The 19,109-nt window shown below is 38.8% G+C and overlaps 4 protein-coding genes across 7 annotated transcripts in view; 3 read left to right on the top strand and 1 right to left on the bottom strand.

The window, feature by feature from the left end:
- Positions 1-912: 912 nt before the first annotated feature.
- Positions 913-3,796, top strand: si:dkey-183n20.15 (RING-HC_RNF170 domain-containing protein). The gene is made up of 6 exons (XM_056765177.1): positions 913-999; positions 1,826-1,874; positions 2,002-2,110; positions 2,719-2,792; positions 2,914-3,024; positions 3,255-3,796. Exons 1-6 carry the CDS (start codon positions 944-946, stop codon positions 3,558-3,560), a joined length of 705 nt encoding a protein of 234 aa, XP_056621155.1. The 5' UTR covers positions 913-943; the 3' UTR covers positions 3,561-3,796.
- Positions 3,797-3,808: 12 nt separating this feature from the next.
- Positions 3,809-14,903, bottom strand: pfas (phosphoribosylformylglycinamidine synthase). 4 transcript variants are annotated; one of them, XM_056765174.1, is made up of 29 exons: positions 14,783-14,903; positions 14,206-14,333; positions 13,985-14,117; positions 13,797-13,902; positions 13,508-13,706; positions 11,337-11,442; positions 11,111-11,251; positions 10,897-11,021; positions 10,628-10,756; positions 10,393-10,524; positions 10,147-10,275; positions 9,994-10,067; positions 9,756-9,912; positions 9,553-9,614; positions 9,303-9,464; positions 9,103-9,207; positions 8,746-8,877; positions 7,588-7,818; positions 7,303-7,483; positions 6,887-6,970; positions 6,595-6,750; positions 6,263-6,382; positions 5,924-6,069; positions 5,642-5,849; positions 5,476-5,567; positions 5,243-5,357; positions 4,893-5,039; positions 4,669-4,809; positions 3,809-4,547 (listed from the first exon to the last, which is right to left on the bottom strand). In XM_056765174.1, the coding sequence occupies exons 2-29, from the start codon at positions 14,327-14,329 to the stop codon at positions 4,240-4,242; spliced, it is 3,945 nt and encodes a 1,314-aa protein (XP_056621152.1). In that variant the 5' UTR covers positions 14,330-14,333; positions 14,783-14,903; the 3' UTR covers positions 3,809-4,239. The 4 variants fall into 4 exon arrangements, with proteins under 4 accessions (XP_056621152.1, XP_056621151.1, XP_056621154.1 ...); XM_056765173.1 differs by having other exon boundaries at positions 14,762-14,885; XM_056765176.1 differs by having other exon boundaries at positions 14,846-14,870.
- A 388-nt stretch (positions 14,904-15,291) lies between these two features.
- mrpl19 (mitochondrial ribosomal protein L19) lies at positions 15,292-17,507 on the top strand. Its single transcript, XM_056764742.1, has 6 exons — positions 15,292-15,380; positions 15,614-15,731; positions 15,938-16,056; positions 16,171-16,305; positions 16,486-16,667; positions 16,934-17,507. The coding sequence occupies exons 1-6, from the start codon at positions 15,305-15,307 to the stop codon at positions 17,153-17,155; spliced, it is 852 nt and encodes a 283-aa protein (XP_056620720.1). The 5' UTR covers positions 15,292-15,304; the 3' UTR covers positions 17,156-17,507.
- A 641-nt stretch (positions 17,508-18,148) lies between these two features.
- itsn2a (intersectin 2a) overlaps positions 18,149-19,109 on the top strand; it is a 36,092-nt gene continuing 35,131 nt past the window's right edge. Inside the window, 1 exon segment of the mRNA XM_056764627.1 lies at positions 18,149-18,290. Within this exon segment, the coding sequence (XP_056620605.1) occupies positions 18,179-18,290 (112 nt within the window). The 5' untranslated portion in view covers positions 18,149-18,178.

The following is a 19,109-nucleotide window of genomic DNA, read 5'->3' as shown; positions in this document are numbered from 1 at the left end:
AATCTAGTCTAAACTAAAAGACAAACTTATCTCAATTGTGCCAATCAAAATTAAATGAATTTGATAACTTGATAGCTATTTTATCAGGAAGAATGTAACAACTGGTGATAGTCCTTGACTGACATGACACTGGACTTTAACCTTGACAATCTTGGCCCACTCTTAGATTCTTATTGGGGCCAGGGGGTGTTTAACCTGCATCTGTGATACCAAGGTTTTTTGGATCTATTTTTAGCCAATGTGACCTTGCAGTTTTGGGCAAAAGAAAGATAAATATTAGCTTAAGAAATTTTTAGCCAGCCAAGGCAAATGAACTGATATGGTATGAACGTGCAGAAGTTAACTACAGTACGTGACCTGTCTCATGAATAGACATTCTGGAAAGCTCTTTCTAAAGTGATTGACCCGCTCATACACATAGGCTACACACATGCATACAGAGAATGCAAGAGATTAAGCAGTTGATTTTATGTGATCCAGGGGTATAGTATTAGTTCAGATGTAGCTTTATTTTAACTCGTCCATAAGTGTCTTATAGCTGTTTAGGCATCCAGGTCACAGCGCATTATATTATGCATACCTACGGTAAACTATTGACAGGTTACCCAGACACCTAACCTACTTACTGTTACGTAGGATTAGATTTCTTCGAACTTGTGACACTGGTCACGTGACAAAACATTGAGGAATCGGCTATTATTAATGAAATTGCTCATCCAAACTTTAAACTTGACATGAACATATATTGATATCTGTGGGGGCCACTATGTCTGCAAATTTCCACAGTTTTGAAAATCCAACGGGAAATCAGCATAGTTACCCAACCTCCAAAAATAGCAGCGATGTGGGAGTGAAAAACCTGGTTAATGAATGACTGCTCTGTCAAATTTACTGTGTAGTGCAGCAGTGAAAATCATTTCAGTCTCTCTGCCTTCTGAAACAGATGGAAAGGGAATTGCATACAAAAAACATGGTTACCAGTCACAGCTTCCACAACAGGTGAGTTTATCAATTTGTGTCAGATTTGTATTGCATATATTTTATGAAAATTCATGTGGCAGGTATTCCTATTTAAAACTCTATGCTGCAATAACATACTAGTTTTTAATACTAAGTGTTTAAATATTTAAATGTATCTTGCAAGAACAAAGCAATAAATAGAAATATTCAGAGGATGCAGGTTAAGTGTTATGGTGTGTTGGGCCAGTAAGTGACGCCACGCAGAGTACACATGACATCAGAGAGTTTAAATTAAATTCTAAACTCACAGTGATACAATTCTCAGTTATGAACATATAGGCTCTTAAGCACAGCTTTGCATTGTTTTACTTTTTACAGAAATAATATAGTTGCATTTTTACATCAATTTACGGCACGGTTTTATTGGAGGTGTACATTGTACCTATATTGTACTTAAACAAAATCATGACTTCAAATATGTGGCTCTCTAATAAAAAAAACAGTTCGGTACCTACATATGTGACAGAATGATGTAAGACTGTCTGATATTGTGTTATCTGTTGTATGAGTAAAACACAGGTGCGTCACGTTTAGATGCTGTACGTGCTTCTTCAGAGCACAGACATATTTAGACTTTTCAGACAACTCTAGTGATAAAACAAATGTCATGAAACAAGTAAAAAGAAGAAATAAACAATAATACTGACTTTTAACATAGAGATAACTGCTTTTGCTGAAATAAATTATAGCTTTACATTGGTTTTCTTTCTACACTTAGAAATTCAAAAATGCCTGATTTACTTAAACACTTTAACATAAACTCCAATATTTTGCACTTAAGTAACTGCATCTCTCACTTTTGAAGGTCCCATCATCTCTCGCAAATAAAGAGTCAAGGTCACATGAACAGAGAGGTGAGTGCACATCTCTTTTAAACCCGCTACTAACTACTACAACAATACCACTAACTCTGGTTTAAAATGTAAACAATATTATGCTTCATATTTTTTTTATATTTGTCCCATAACATCATGTTTGCAGGATTTGCACAAGCTGTGGTTACCAACTGCCAACAGGGAACCCCAGTGCCCCGTGTGTTTGCAGACAGCCAGCTACCCTGTAGAGACCAACTGTGGGCATCTTTTCTGTGGTGCGTGTCAACCTCACACATCAACAAAAAACATCACACTGCACAGACATAAACCTTGTTTAAACTCTCAGTAATGATGTATTTTAGATTAGGGTGCAAATTCAGTATATAATAGACTATAGAGAAAATGCACTACATCATCTGGTAGCGGATGGTGGTGGGCATTTATACAGAAGGCGTTAAGTCGAGTACTTACTCAAACACTTGCTGGGTCATGTGACTCATCTACAACACAGCATTGAGTTTAATATTATACTGCTGTCATAGTAACAATAGTTGCGCCTGTCAGCTGAGACAGCTCAAACATACAAAACTAAAAAAACTTTAGTGTGTATTTAAATCCATCCATTTGAGCATATTGTCATGGAAAAATATAGTTTTTGAAGGAAGTACATAATTAAGATGTATTACTTGGTAAAAGTGATGTAAAATCTATTGTTTATGCCCCTTAAAAGCAATAAAATACCTGGGCAGTCTATTGCAGTAATAAATGCACAGATTTCTGTCTGCCAGTAAGACTTCGCTCATGGCACCAGCCACACGTTGGAGGTTATAATCTGTAAACACGTGGCCCACGTTCATCTGTCTCCTGTGTTTTTTTTATTTAGCACCGTGCCTGATATCATATTGGAAACATGGCTCCTGGTTAGATGCCATCAACTGTCCTTTGTGCAGACAGAGGGTAGGAGAGACCTACTTCCTAAAGATCTTATATGCATGCATAAAGGCATCTTGTCCTGTATTCATTTGTATTTTCTTAGGAAACAGGTAAATATGTTTTGTCTTTAATCCTTTCATCTCAGGTGAATAAAATGTGTCATCTCTTCGGGGACAATAGAGCTGATCGTGAAGAAAGGGAGATTTTGAGACAAATTAAAGGTTACAACAAACGTAACTCTGGAGCAGCTCGGCAGGTAAATGCTAACACTATTATAGTTGACCCAAAACTGAACATTTACTGGCTTATTTCTTCGATAACAACCGGCTGTCTGTAACATTATCCCTTACTGAATTCTCTGATGTCACAAACTCACAAAGGTTATGAAACCACAGAGAATAAAGGATCAAAGACACAATAAACACTGTTGTTGTTCCACGTGTTATGTCTCAACTCTCAATTTTATTTTAATTCCTTCCTTCCCAGGTTAAAGATTACCTTTGTGACGCACCTCTCTTCATGCTGTTGCTGGTGCGGCGGTTGGGGAACATGAGTGGTCTTGTTTGGTTGTTTCTTTTGAGGGTGGCTGTCTGTGGATTTGGGGCAGCCATGTCTCTGGCATCCCCCTTGGAGACCCTCCCAGGGCCTTTAGGCGGAGTGCTGGGCATGCTGGATGATTTTGTAGTGGTTTTCCTTATTCTTATCTGCATTATTAACATTAACCAGCAGATGGGGCCACAGAGGACAAGAACTCAAACGTTCACACATGGTGTGTTGACAGATGCGTTGTAAAGGACATTGATCCTTTGTAAACTAGCATGTTGAAATTACAGTAACAGACCTTGTTTGCAAAGGTTAACAGTGTCAAGACCTTGTGCACTTTGTTGTCAATAAAGGTGGATTTTCATTGACGATGTGTCTAAAATAGACAAACTGTGATAAGAGTTTAGAACGATACTATGTATAGTAAATGTAAAGTACTTTTGTAAATATACACGTTTCTAATAAAAAAAAATTCATACAAACCACAGAGACTAATGTTAAGTATCAAGTATCAATTTAATGCCTTGATAATACGTGTAGTGTTTTATCACTAAAGATTTGTTTTCCCATCAATCATTTCTGGAATGTATATTTATAGTAAAGAAACAATTCTTCTAAAAAAGTTGAAATTGTCACAATTGGCACAAACTAAGGAATTCTCCATAGTGCGATTCAAAAGGCCCCTTATGATTTTTTTCAGCAGTTTCCATCAAGAATGTTAATACATTAACTCTACATTAATGTATTTACACAACAAACTAATGCTGTTATTAAAACATTCAACTGTAAAGATCAGGCCAAGATCATCCACAATCTCCTATTACTCTCCATGTTATAAGTTTGGCTATTTGGTATACTCTTACGCTAAGTATTCCTACGCTATTGCAGATTTAGTAACAATCACATAGTACCGTATTTCTTCCCCTTTCTATGCACTCTGACACCATACTGCTGCATTGCGGAACATACTAAGCCACGGTGAGGGCTCCAGTGATCCCCTCAGGTGCCGAGGGGCCCAGGCCCACTGCCAGCCTAACACGGCCCGCTCAGGATGGGGCATCATGGCCAGGTGGCGCCCATCTGCCGAGCAGATGCCTGCAACACCTTGTGCAGAACCGTTAGGGTTCATGGGATAGATTTCAGTGGGGGTGCCAGAATCATCCACATAACGCAGAGGAGCTAAAGAGGCATTGATGAGTCTCCGCTGAGCTGCTGAAGAACGAAACTGCATCAGACCTGTAGAGCACAGAGTGGAACGATTTTTACTACTGGGATCAGACTTCAGGAAGACACTGTATTAAGAACCCTATTAACATAAATGTGTGCGTGTCTCATGTGGATTGAACAGATTTCTAACCTTCTCCATGAGCGACCCACACACCCAGAGCAGACCCCTCCATTCCCTTTAGCATGATGGCTGGAGAGGGCAGGATGCTCACGCTCACAAACCTCGACTCGAACCGGCCCGACTTGTTATGGGTCATAGTAACATCAGAACCTGTTAAAAAATGAAGTAAATATAATAAATGATATATAATTCATTATACACGTATATACATGGTATAAATGAGACCACTTCACCTTCATCCTCTCTCTCACCCACCCAGCCCAGCAAACCCAGAAGCTGACATCCGTTACAAACCCCCAGGCTCAGGGTGTCATCACGGTTACGGAAGCGCTTGAACTCGTCTCGAGCCCTGGGGTTGAAGGTCACTGTGGCAGCCCACCCTTATATTTGGAAAAAGATAAATTACTTGCTATTTCTTGATGATTAACTGCTAATAAAGTTTAGCATGCACTGGGACACAAAACTTAAACATGCAATGGCGTAGATGTTTAAATGCATGTTATCACAGACGCATACACATGCATATACACAGTTCAGCTGTGATATCGACATATGCTGCAGCATGCAATAGTGTGATTTTTACCTTTAGCTGACCCCAGCACATCTGCATAGCTGAATCCACCAACAAAGACCACAGCTCGGAAGGGGTCAAGGGTCGTAGAGCCTGAACACAGGTCCTGCATTGTGACATCCCAAACCTATGGGTCATAACATGCAAAAGCTTAAAAGTCTCTCAAAAAGATTAAGTCAATATTGCTAAGACTTTCTTCATGAAAATTCTTTATATCCTTTTGCTGATAATGATAGGTTAAATACCTCAAATCCAGCCATGAACAAAGCTGCAGACATCTCTCTGTCACCATTACTGCCTTCCTCTCTTATTACAGCAACACAAGGTTTTTCTAAAACTAGAGCAGAATCTTAACATACATGTCAAGAAAATAGAACATGTATCACTCAATCATACAGCAATGGGTCTCACCAGGATCTTTAATGATGGGTGTTTGGGAGGGGTCAAAGGTGAGTTTAATGTAAGGCTGTGTGCGAGAAACAAGCCCTTCTTCCTCCTCCTTGACACAAAGTGGATTAGCCTGCAGTCGCTCTAGCTGAAAGCTTGTGCTTTCCCATAATGCCCTCAGTGTGGGAACACGCTCATTTAGCACTTCCTGTCCACGGAGACACACTCTGACCTGCAAAATAGTAAAATCATGATTGCAGAGGCTATGCATATCTAATGCTAAGAATCTAATTTTCTGATGCTCACCATAGCATCAGGTCCAAAACCACAGGTTGTGCCAATCCTTAGACAGAGCAGACCTGCTTCTTTGTATCTTTGACAGACACTCAATGCATTACTTTCACACGCCTCCAAAACCAAACCTAGTTCTTCTGAAAACAGAGCCTCCATCACTGAAATCAGACAGAGAAAGAAATATCTTTGATGGACGCCTTGTAAAAAAAGACAAGTCACAAGTGACCCATTATTTACTGTAAAACAAAAACTTGACAACCTGTATATTACATATCAAGCTCAAAGACTCAAGTGCTGGTCTTAGGGGATAAACTTCAACATTTATGTCGAAAATCACTTTTTGTTACCAACCTTGAACACCCTCAAAAGGCAAGTCCACCTCTATCCCACAATTCCCCGCAAAGGCCATCTCTAGCAAACAGGAAATAAGCCCTCCGTCACTGACATCATGTCCTGCGGTCAGCAATCGATCTATAAAATAAATCATTTAAAATCAACAAACTCTTTTAATGTCAAAATGGTCTTGTAATGTTAGGATTCAGAGAGATTAAGAGGCACTGAACCTAAATGCGTGTATGGATTTTTATTATTTATAGCATTGTACCAACTGATGTCAGCTGATGGAGACAAATTATGTGATTAATGTAGCAATACAAGCAGAATTCCCCAAAGCATGCACTGACCCTGAATCAGTGTCTGGGTGGTGTTGAAGCAAGCAGAAAGCTTATCTGGGTGATCCAGATCTGGACTGCAGTCTCCAAGTTGTCCATAACATTGTGCCAGGGCAGAGCCGCCCAGCCTGTGTTTACCTGGGTTCACGGGTACATACAGTAACACACCTAAGAAAAAGATAGATAGACAGCACACAAGAGATGTCAACACACAAATAATCTATTAGCAGAAATACAAGACTGATATAATAGCTCCAGAAACATGATAGGGAGTTCAAAAGGGCTAGTGAGGTGCAGGCCTGACCTTTGCCATCAGGGTTGTCCAGGTCAGGGGTCACAGTGGCTGTGATGTCAGGACATACAGCATACACGGAGATAACCAAAGACCCTAACGCAGATATTGGTGTGAGATATAAATAAGACATATACAGAAAGTGCTGAAATCTTTAAACTACATAGGTGTACAAGTATTGAACTTGTCAACTAGTTAAAACACAAATTATACAAATTGGTTTAGCTTGGCTTGCAGTGGGCAACGATGAAATACTTTTACAATTAATCCCTCAGATGAGCACATACAATTGCACAAATTTCAAAATGTATTAGTGACATAACATTTGTGAATAAAACTAAATGTCACATGTCATTCTCATTCTTGTCACATCTTTTCACAAAATTCCTTAAAATGCTGATTACTAATAGCACAAACAGGTTGAGTACCAGGTGCCTTAACAGTTTCTCCACCGACACGTGCTGCCATGCTAAGAGAATCCTTTCCTCCATCCACGGCCACGCCCAGCTGGCCCATGACCTCAGACATGGCCTGACACGCCTCCCACAGACACGCCCCCTCACCCGGCAGCTTAGCAGCCCACATCCAGTTACCACTGCACTTCACATCCTGTAAAGAAATGTGCACACATTCTGGAGTCCCATTTACTAAAAAACAAAAAAACGCACTTATATTGTAAATAAAATGGCAGACACAGGTGATGTTTTTTGTACCTTGAGAGCAGACACTCTTGCAAACACCAGGTTAGTGAGAGCTTCTCCCACAGCCATACGAGCCCCAGCTGCTGTTGACAGCAGCCCTTTGATTGGTTGCTCGCCTATCGCCGTGGCTGCACCCTGGATGCTGAACGCAGACAGGGCGACAACAGCCACATCAGCGAGTGGTGTGTGCAGAGGACCCACACACTGTTGCTGGGCAACCAGACCCGTCACAGATCGATCAACCTAGAAGAGAATTTCCCATGTAATTTCTTAAATGAAATGTTATGCTTGTCATTTACAGAAATGCTTTTTATTCAATTGATATTAAAGTAATGACATTTATATGGACGTTGTGGCACTTTATATTGACGTTTTGTTCTGAGTTTGATCGAAATACTTTGTAATGTCAGGATGGTAGATGAGACCATAATAAATTCAATCGGTGAATTAAATGAAAACAAATCATTGTGAGCTTAAAAAGACAAATGTGTTTCTAATAATTATATTTCAAAGATTGCTGCACGCAAGTGGTTTTCAAATTACTTTGCCTCAGGACCCACATTTTGCAATGCACATGGTAAATCTAAGACAGTACCAAAAATACATATAATATTTATATTATGTATTTATAATATCATAAGGATGAATCATTTTCATTTATTCAAATTCCAAATAAAAATACTCTCTTATTTGCATATAATTGTGGAAAATGTACACAGGAGAAACTCGTCAAAATAACAGATGCATGCAAATGATTACAGATCTTGAATACAGCAAAGTTCATATTCATGTTTAAACAACACAGTATTAAAGTTGAACATTTTTAAAAATGATCCTTAAATACCAGTATAATTCAATAGCCTGATTTTTTCACAACTTTCAACCATCTTTGCATTCTCTCAGTCTTTCACATTACTGTTGGGCCATTCCATGAATTTCAACAGAAACAAACCTTAAGGGAAACTTCATCCAAGAATGAAAGTACTATGTAGAATATCTTTCTCTGTGTTCATCAGAACAAATGAATGTATACAGATTTGGAACATCTCGAGGGTGAGTAAATAATGACAGAATTTTTGGGTGAAGTGTCCCTTAAGGTTTGTTTCTGCTGAAATTCATCGGACACTGGACTGGCAGCTGTATGATAGTGTTAAGAAGGACGTATGGTACCTTGTTGGTGAGGTAGCGTTTGCTGGCCACTGCAGGCAGTCGGAGAACTCTCTCTAGAGCTGAAAGAACAGAGAGACCAGCTGGGAGAGAGAGAGGCTGCAGAGAAACAGCCATGTGTTGCATCACAAACTCCTAAAAAAAAAAAGAGCCACTGATATAAATCTCTTAATTTCGTACTTCAGTAAACCGTGAGTACATTCAAGTAAAAAAATGCATTCTGTAATAAATAGGTGATTTACATTTGGGAGTCTGTAGTTCACAAATCATCCAAGCGAGGGGGAATTTGTTCACACTTAAAATCTTAATCAGGTCTCATATAGATGTCTAGTACGGTTTAATGCAATTCACTTCTTTCACCTTTTGTGGCATCTTCCCCAATACCCAATCCAGCTCCAGATCCACAGGGCTCCGCCCACCATCAAGCCTGTTGGCTTCTTTATGCAGGTCGTCCACCAGCACAATCTATTGAGTAATACATATGCAGAAGTGTTACGCAGATTCTCAAAATGTATTTGTATGCTTGTACAAGCTCTGCCTATCAAATGCTTTTCACTCACCCTTCCATCACCGGTTATTTTGCCCACAAAGTCAACGGGGCATTTCTCCCTCTGACACACTCTCTCAAGGAAGCTCCGGTCAGAGGGACGAAGCAAAAGAGCATTACTCTCCTGATACTCTGCCCCCCACAGCTCTAAAACACTAAGGGTAGGGTCTCCTCTCTGTGCATTAAAGCAGAAATACATAAAAATGATACGAAAATAAAAGTATCAAATCCAAATATTGGTTTTAATATTGTCTTTATCTCACCTTAAACTTGCTAGTATAAATAACTGCACCAGCAGGCTCACTTAATTCTTTTAACACGTTACCTAAACAAATAACATGTCATGTTTTATCTCTCTACATCACACAAGTGCACAATAAGATCGTACAAATCTACACATATGTTTCTCTCTGTATTACTGTGTAAGGGAACATAAAAACATTTCAATATATAAAAAGTGCATTACCGTTACCCCCAGCACCCTGATCATGTATGCTGCATATGGGGTTTCCTTCCGTTCTCTCCAGGCATGCCCTTAGAGCTCGATTCATCTTCTGCTCCATTTCTGCATCTCCTCTCTGAACTGCACCTAGATCTCGAGCACTTGAGTTATCACCTTGAACCTACAGAAAACAATGAATATATTAATTTGCATGATTCGCTCCGAAGAGAAGCAGACACAGACAACGTATTTTGAAATGTACCTGTATAGAAGAGGCAGCACCTCCACCAACACCAATCCTGTACACTGGGCCTCCAATTTTCACCACCTCCATGCCTGTCAAAGAGACAAACGAGATCAGGATAGATAGACAGACAGACAGACAGATAGAGTAATATTATGATGCATCTGGTACCTTGCTCAGCTGGCTCTTTCTTCACATTCTGGTCTTCAATAGAGCCCAACCCTCCACTGAACATGATTGGTTTGATCCACTCCCGTCGCTCACCATTAGCCAATCGCATTCCAAAAGAACGAGCAAAGCCTGATGATGATAAAAGTAAGATCACAGTGAAATAATGAATAATAAATTCACACCAAATAAACTATTATCTACAGTCAATAAAACAGTAAAAATTCAGATGTCATAGCCAAACACTACCTGAAAGGACTGGCTCCCCAAATTTATTGCCATAATCAGAGGCTCCATCACTGGCCTCTATAGCCACCTGGAGTGGAGTTGCAAAGCTTGATGGATACTCCCACCCCTCCTCCTCCCAGGGGAGAACAAACCCTGAGAATATAAGAAAGCGTATTCACAATAGAAGGTCAAGGGCATATTGGATCTTGCTGCAAATTTAACTACATGTTTAGGAGTATATTGATTTATAACTTACCTGGGATGTGGAGGTTACCAAAACAGTACCCAGCAGTCCCTGCGATCACATGTCCACCCTTACCGGCGCTCTGCACATCTCTGATTCGTCCGCCGGTGCCTGTGGTAGCACCGCTGAATGGAGCAACACCTGACCATGATACAGAGGATATGACTACTACATGCGAAGGGCTGTCAAAGGCTTAAATACAGCACTTCATTTTTTTTACTTTTATTATTATGGTCAGTCTAATATGAATCAATATAAGGCCTCAGTTTTTGGCCTGTGACCTGTGGGAAAGTTGTGCGTCTCAGCTGTGAAGATGACGTGTCTGGTAGTCCGTCTGGTTTCATACTGACTGGCCTGTGCAGGGTTTGTGGGATACATACACTCCAGCTCCATGCCTTTGATACCACTACAATGACCATGAATCATATATTGAGACATTATCTAAGGCCAAGGAATCCTCTTAAGAAGATTGACATTCACGCTCCAGCTTCTAACCTGCTGTTGTCACAGAATTTGATGACGTTATTTTGGTTGCTATGGCGCTGAGTGCCCATAATAAGGCTGAAGAGTGTCTCCTTCTGCTCCTCTCCATCAATGATCATGCGTCCTCGGAAGAACCAATGGCGACTGTGCTCACTGTAAGAATTACACAATCACACAAAATAAGAAAACATGAGCAGTGTGTATTTTAGGTTAAACGTGTTATGTTCAGAAAACACACCTGTTGGACTGAGCCAGATCAAAGCATTCAACGCTGGTTGGATTTCTTTTCACCTTTTGAAAAAGAGCAGTATAGTAGTCCAGATCCCATGAGTCAAACGCTAACCCTGCTCAGAAACACAGAGACAAAGGTTCAGATTGATAAGTCGTAAAAACTTTTTAAAGCCTCTAAAATCCTATTGTAATTCAAATTTTAATGGCAAGCCAAGTTATAGGAAAAAATATCACACAAAAAATTGAAATCAAGCATTTACAGTACCACTCTCTAGGGGTGCAATAATATACTGCATCATGGCACAATATATTGAGATACAAAAAGTTGTTATTTTTTAAAGATATCATATCTGTTTAATTCTATTGGTTGTAGTGCCAACATATGACCTGTAAATGATGTCATTTTTTTACTTTTTTTACTTGCTTTTACTGCTTCAAGATCTCTGCTAAGGTTCAGATTTCTTGTTTCCTTTACTGATAAAATTCTTAAAGTTTTATCTTTCAGTGACAGATAAATAGGTCACTCTTTCAGTGACCTACTCAATTTTTATAAATGTACATAGGTTCATTTACCCTTTTTAATTGTATATTTCAAGTTGTATGTACAACAAAAATATTATGAAATTGTTAATGTCTTTGCAAATAAAATTGTTATTTGAATTCTTAAATATTTTGTAAAAAATACTATTGAATGTGTATTGAAGGGACGGGTGTCGTGGCTTCACCTTACTTCAAATATAATACTTTTGTGGGGTTTTGACAAATATGAATCTATTATTATTCAGCATTATCTTATTTCAAATTGATGATTTAATCATGATTAAGACCAACCTTTTCTGATACAGAAAGTTGAGAATATTTAATGGTTTAAGTCTCTAATGAATGCCTAGGCTCTCTCTTCCTGCTTGGTCAGTGGTACTGTGAAAAGGGACTTCTTATCATCACGTTCGAAAACATCTTCTGCTAGCACACACTCTACCCTTGAGGAGTTTGTGTATGTGTGATTGTATTGTTTCAGGAAAGTGAGAATGAGTGGAAAATCACGAGACAGATGTAGCGCCATGTTTTAATTCGTATTACATGCCTTCATAATCTATAGGACTATATGTCCTGTCTCATGACTCCAGAAGTGTTTGAGAGCTTTGTGTTCTTGTTTAAGTGATTATCTATTGATAACCAATCATGTGAGCTTGATTTACCCAAGTAATGACGTAGTTAGTTGACTCTGTTAGCTTACGCACTACTGAATTTTGTATGTAAGGCAGGTCGGCCTGTGGAACTCCTTGAGAGTGCTGAAGCTGACTTCTGCTGGCAAAACTACAAACAATTTTTCTACGGTAAATTTTCTTCTATTAATTGCATTTCTGACTTCTTGTCTTATTCATCATAACCAGTCTACGAGTCTTTCACTGTAAATCCCCTACAGTATTGTCTCTTATAGTAAGTTGAGTATCATCATTACACTCCTCCTCTCCTCTAATACACGCTGGAATTAAAATTGATTAGGTGTTACTGTTAACCAATGAATATTATCTCTCTCAAGTTACTTAACCCCCCACTTTCATTTGATTTGATCAAACAGATTTCTCTGACCATGTGACATCTATTCTTCCTCTAATCATGTTACGTAGCATGTGACTGCAGATTCCAACACTATCTGAGTACTGCTGACAAACACATATTCATGTCTTTAAACAATAAAGGGATATTTCACCCCAAAATGAAAATTCTGTCATAATTTACTCAACCTCAGATTGTTTCAAACCTGTAATTATTTCTTTGTTCCGCTGAACACAAAGGAAGATACTTGGAAGAATGTCAGTAACCAAACAGATCTCTTTCCCCATTTAATGCCATTCTTCCAAATATATTCCTTTGTGTTCAGCATAACAAAAGGAATGTAAACACGTTTGTAACAATCAGTGAATTCTTACAGAATTTTCATTTTTGGGTGAACTATTGTTCTGGCTTTTGTGGAAACTAGTAACGTGGTTTTAGCACTTTTTGTACCATTACCCCTGTATGACACATCGCTTTATTGCTCCCTGAACTCTCGGTAAGTCGCTTTGGATAAAACTGTCTGCTAAATGACTAAACATAAATGTAAACTATCCCTTAAAGCATTAATAATTAAAAGAACCATATAACGTTGGTTTTGATTCCAAAAATCTGTCTTACCGAGTTCATCATTGGCCATCTCTAAGGCAGCACGACCCTTTCCTAGAATATCCACCTCAAAAACTTCCTGTGGCCGAACATCAACAGCAAATGATGTGATTGGCTGAGGGTAAACACATTCAGTCATGCTGTCGTACAAGCTGCAAACCAGTGTTTCCATCTCTGCATCCTTAATCACACGATTGTGTCCCTCCCGTAGCTAGATGGGGAAAATTAAACAACATTAAATAAGATAGCTGAAAAAATACCATTCATACAAAAAGCTATTTAAGAAACTCTCTCCTCTGACCTTGACGAGATGCCTACGAGAGAGCTCTACTCTGGACACCTGGTTCAGGCCTGCGCTTTGGAAGATAGACACGGCATTGGTGGACCAAGCAGTAGAGAAGTTTAACCTACAAGGGGCATCACATTAATGTAAGATGTGATACAAGATGCATGAAAGATGCTGCAAATAAATACAATGGCAGGTGTTACCTAGGACCTATCTCCACCAGTTTCGCCCCATCCATTGTTTTTAAACTGGGCTCTTCTGACAGACTAGCAGAATAAGGAGGAGTGAACAACCAGCGCAGAACATCTTTCTGCCCCACGCTTAAAGACTCGGACCCTGAGAGACACAGAGGAATGGATGAAGAGGGAACACAGAGCCACAACTCATCACATCATCTATATGTCACTATACAATATTTTCGTACCGTTCACTTCCACATTGTAGCAAAGCTCAGTTGTTATGGTGACTTCAGGATAGAGCTGTTCGATCCTGCGTATGACCCGCCCTTTACCTGCCTCCTCTCTCCTGTAGAACCGTATGACAGGCATGACCCTGAGAAAGAGAGAGAGAGAGAGAGAGAGAGAGAGAGAGAACATAAACGTGCTAAAAACGTTATCCTACAATAGGAAAACTATAAGTATGACAATGTTTTTTATGGGGGAAACCCAAAACTGGAAAAAAATCTCAGTTGATCAAATCTTAAAAAGGACATCAAAGAGAACAGTTACATACATTAGTTTTAACTCATTTATTTAACACTAGTATTAGTTACTTTAGGGAGTAATTATTAGATCATTGCTCAAAGCATGGGACAAAACAGATAAGCAGAGAAAACAATCACAACCTACTGACTCGGCATACAAAATAGAAGCCTACGAATTATTTGAGAACTTTTTGAGCACAGTTAATCAGTAAACAAAAACTTTGTATGATAGTCAATCAAACTAAAACGTTTTTAAAAGATTAAGCTGACATCTTACTAATATCGGTTCGAGTAGTACCCTTGTTAGACAGCAGTCGAGTAGTCACCTCTGTGATGATGTTGCCCACTAAAGACTACTCACAGATCCACGTGTGTCAGAGGGTTAAACACGAACCTTCCGCCACAAACACAAGGACCAGCCTCCCTCTGCGCATGCGCATAACGCGAATTCCATGATCGAAACCCTTTGTGGATTTTTGAATTACTTAATTTAGAAAACACAAATATTTTTAACAAACAAACGAATTTTTCTGTTTCGTTAAATTAATGTAAATATTATTTTAATTACTCAAAAATATGCGTATGTATCCGCATAGTTAGTTTTTATACAATCAATATTGTGCCCTTAGTAACTGATAGGTTGTACGCATTTATAATACATATTATTTTTGATTTATTAAATCACGTCGTTAAAACACTTTCTTGATTGCTGTTTTATATGGATACCTGCGGACCATCCAGCCAATCATGGTCATGATTATTGAGTGTAGCTAGCCAATCAGAATGTGTTTTCGATGCACACGCCTGTAAGAGGTCAAACATGGCGGCGTACACACGGAGGGCGAGAGAAATGATGGGCTTGCTACGAGTGTTAAGAATTGTGGTTCAGGGCGAACGTATGTTACACTGTTTTATATTCTGCACTGCTTAGTCAGTTTTACATGTTCCTTTCTGAATTAATTGGAATTTAACAAAATATTGTCGACATATCGGTGATTAAACCGCTTGTCATGCTGAAGCATCACCTGTTTGAGTATCCAATGATGGAGTTTAATTAACATACAGTAAGTTAAATAGGATGCTTCTAAACGTATAACTTTAAAGGTACGAAATGTTTATTCATTTTTAGGTCTTGTGTCGACGTCAACGTTGAGGCATGCTGTGGCTTCAGACGGACCCCCAAAATTCACTCCTCCCCCAAAACCTGTCATCATAGACAAAACACAGAGCGAGACATCTTTACGACGGTTTGTACATCTCATTGAATAAGTGATCTTTATTTTCAGGTTTATTGGATTGTTCGGTTGTAACATGATGTACAGTTGCATCTTATGAATTACTGGTTAATAAGTTATCAGATACTTGAAAACAATTAATACTTATATGTCTTGTTTAGGAAATATGCTCTGAAAGCCCTTTCTTATACAATGCTTAATTCAGATTCATTTTATAGGTTCCTGAGTCCAGAGTTTATTCCTCCACGTCAGCGTACTAATCCCATTAAGTTTTCTATTGAACGAAAAGACATGATAGAGAGACGGAAAGTTCTCAACATTCCAGAATTTTATGTTGGTAAGAAATAATTGTGATGGTGACAGCCATTAAAATCTTTAAATTATTTTGTATTTGATATAATTTATTGATTTATAAACTTTCCCTTTTACCCCTCCTGTAAATTCCATCTAGGCAGTATTATAGCAGTCACCATGTCTGACCCATATGCGAATGGAAACCAAAATCGCTTTGTTGGGATCTGTACTCAACGCTCTGGCAAAGGATTGGGAGCTACTTTCATCCTCAGGAATGTGGTAGATGGCCAAGGTAAAAAAAAAAGACATTGCGTGACATTCTCAGCTGAGATGTCGTAGTCTTAGTTTATTTCTTTCTCTAATTTCTTGTGTTTGTTCAGAATCATAATTTTTTTATTTGAATCATGGTATGTAGTGTGTTACATGGAATATTTTAATGGCTTTAAAAATAATGTATTTATGTTGTTTGTAGGTGTGGAGATATGCTATGAGCTGTACAGTCCACGTCTGCGGCAAATTGAGGTGTTAAAGCTGGAAAAGAGGCTGGATGACAATCTCATGTACTTGAGAGATGCTCTACCTGAGTACAGCACCTACGACTTTGACATGCAGCCGGTTCATTTCGAGCTCACAGGAGATGTTCCAGTGAATCCAGTAAGAAAAAAATTATCCCTACATCTAATTTAAGACCATAACTAACTTAAAACATCTGCCTGCAATCTGCAAACCACATTGTTTAGTTGTAACCCCTCTAATATTTACCTCTGACAATTTACTTAAAAATCTATTGGTAAAATGTAAATGTAAAATCTTTGACTTATTGTGTGCATTTATTTTTAAAATTCGTGACATGACTCATGACATTTTTAAAGTGCATTTTAACCCTTTTATTTCCTTCCTTTTGTTGTTGTTTCTCATAGTTAAAAGTAAAAATGAAGCCAAAGCCATGGTCTAAACGATGGGAGCGTCCCAAGTTTAACGTTCAGGGTATTCGTTTTGACCTATGTTTGACCCCAGAGATGATGGAGCATGCTCAGAAGTGGGCACAACCTTGGAAGAAGTACGATATGCTGAAAGAGTATGAGACATCCAATCTAGAAGAGCAGATCTTGGAGGAGGTACAGGAAAACCTTAACAAGTGAGCAGTCCATATAGACTTGTTCCAACTTTGCAGGGAGAATTCCGATGAAGAGGCCTGGTGCCAAGTTAGCAAATGAGTTGGGATACTAAAAGGGTTTGAATTTGATGAGGAATGCAGGTGACAATAGACTTTTCCATCCATTCATCCACCCACCCACTTCTGGTTCTGGTGTAAGCCTCGAAATGGATCATGAGATACAGAAATCAAAACTTGAGAAAATTGTCTTGTCTGTAACTTTCAATGAGAGCTTGTGTTTGTGTACATATTGTTACTCAGCAGATCAGAACTGTTTTCTGCTGATGCTTGCTTACAAATAACAATCTTCAATTAAAAGCTTTCTGTTATTTATCATACATCCGTGTCATTTTCAATGTGAACAATGCTTTTAAAATGCTTTGTGTAGGACAGTCATTTTGCCTTGCAATGAATTACTTGGACCAAAAGATGGCAGCAGAAAACACACAATTGTAAGCGAATAGCTTAACACAGAATATAATTGTTTAATTTTAGGATGAGTTTCTATTTAAACAATACGATTGATCTTTTATTAAGTACATTCAATGGTTAATTACCATAGATCAGTGATTTGCTGCATGTGTGAAGAATAGAATACCAAGACAAGCCTTATAAATATGACCCATATACTTATATAAAAATTTGGTTTAAATAGATATTTAGGTAATACTTTAGTAAATCATTATTATAAATGCATTTCTTTATTTTGTACTTGTATTTTTTGAATAAAAAAAGGTATCAGTGGTTACTGAAATCCAAGCGCGGAGTTCAATTCAGGCCCGTTTCTAGATATGTATTGTCAACAGCATGATAATATTATCATACATTGAATTTTTCCGACATCATCTGGACCTGCTCGCGTTAATCCTCGTGCGCATCTGTCCAGCTCCAGAGAGCGAGTGTGCACGAAGCACCGCCCACCCTGCTGTTGTCAGTGACGTCAGCCCTATCATTTGTAGATAGTGAAACGACGCCGCAGTCAGCGTTCTGCAGTGAGCAGGTACAGCTGATGCTTCACCTGAAAACGAGACACATCGTCCTTTTCTGTGGACATTTTCCATTGCCCTGCCCGTTTTTTCTAAAACAGGAAGACGAGGTCGGTCTTTTTTGCAACATGCACGGTAAGCAGTAATATTCGCAACATTTATCCTTTGTGGGTCCTTTTATGTTTACCAGAACCTATCTACCTGCTTATTATGTGTAGGTTGCGCTCTAATCTTTATTAACAAATCAATTCATCTTATGTTGGTTAACCAATGTTTAATATTTGATTTAAACGGAGCTTCATTATTTTATTCAAAAAATAGAGGCAGGACAGTTTCGGAACAAAAGCTTGAAACGTATCCCGGAGCAGGAGAGAAATAACTGTTCGCACAACGGACGAACTTGTTTGGCAGCTTGTGAACTTGAGGATACAGCAACTCTATCCGTGTTAAGCTTCAAAATATCCTGAAACGTTATAGCGGCAGCATTGTGTTTCCCCGCCGGGTTTGCCAAAGTGTCGTCAGAGATGCAACACCTGTCCCAAGAGTGCACCTGCCTCCAGGATACCTGTGTACATCTATCATCCTAAACACCCGGTTCTAGATATACTATTTGATAAAAACTAAACTAATAATCTTATATCAAGTAATGTTTTAGTAGTGTTATTTAATACTTCCTAATATAATTACTGTGTGACATGATTACTGTAGTGTAATAGATTTTGTGACCCCAGAAGTTTTTTTTATAGATCCGAAGACTGCCTAAATGGGTTATGTGGTGTGGGCCAACTGCTGTATGTTCTCATAACGCCCTCTCTTTCTCCAAGGCCATCTCTGTTAATCAAAGCACAGAAGCTACAATCTGTTTCAGCTATTGCATTTCAGTATGTGGGGCATGGGCCAGTCCGAGGTAGTAAATTACCTGCTTGATAAATGGGTGACTCTTGTTGGACGAAA

The sequence above is a fragment of the Triplophysa dalaica genome, chromosome 13, assembly GCF_015846415.1.
Source record: "Triplophysa dalaica isolate WHDGS20190420 chromosome 13, ASM1584641v1, whole genome shotgun sequence".
NCBI lineage: Eukaryota > Metazoa > Chordata > Actinopteri > Cypriniformes > Nemacheilidae > Triplophysa > Triplophysa dalaica.
This window is presented reverse-complemented; position numbering and strand designations above follow the sequence as displayed.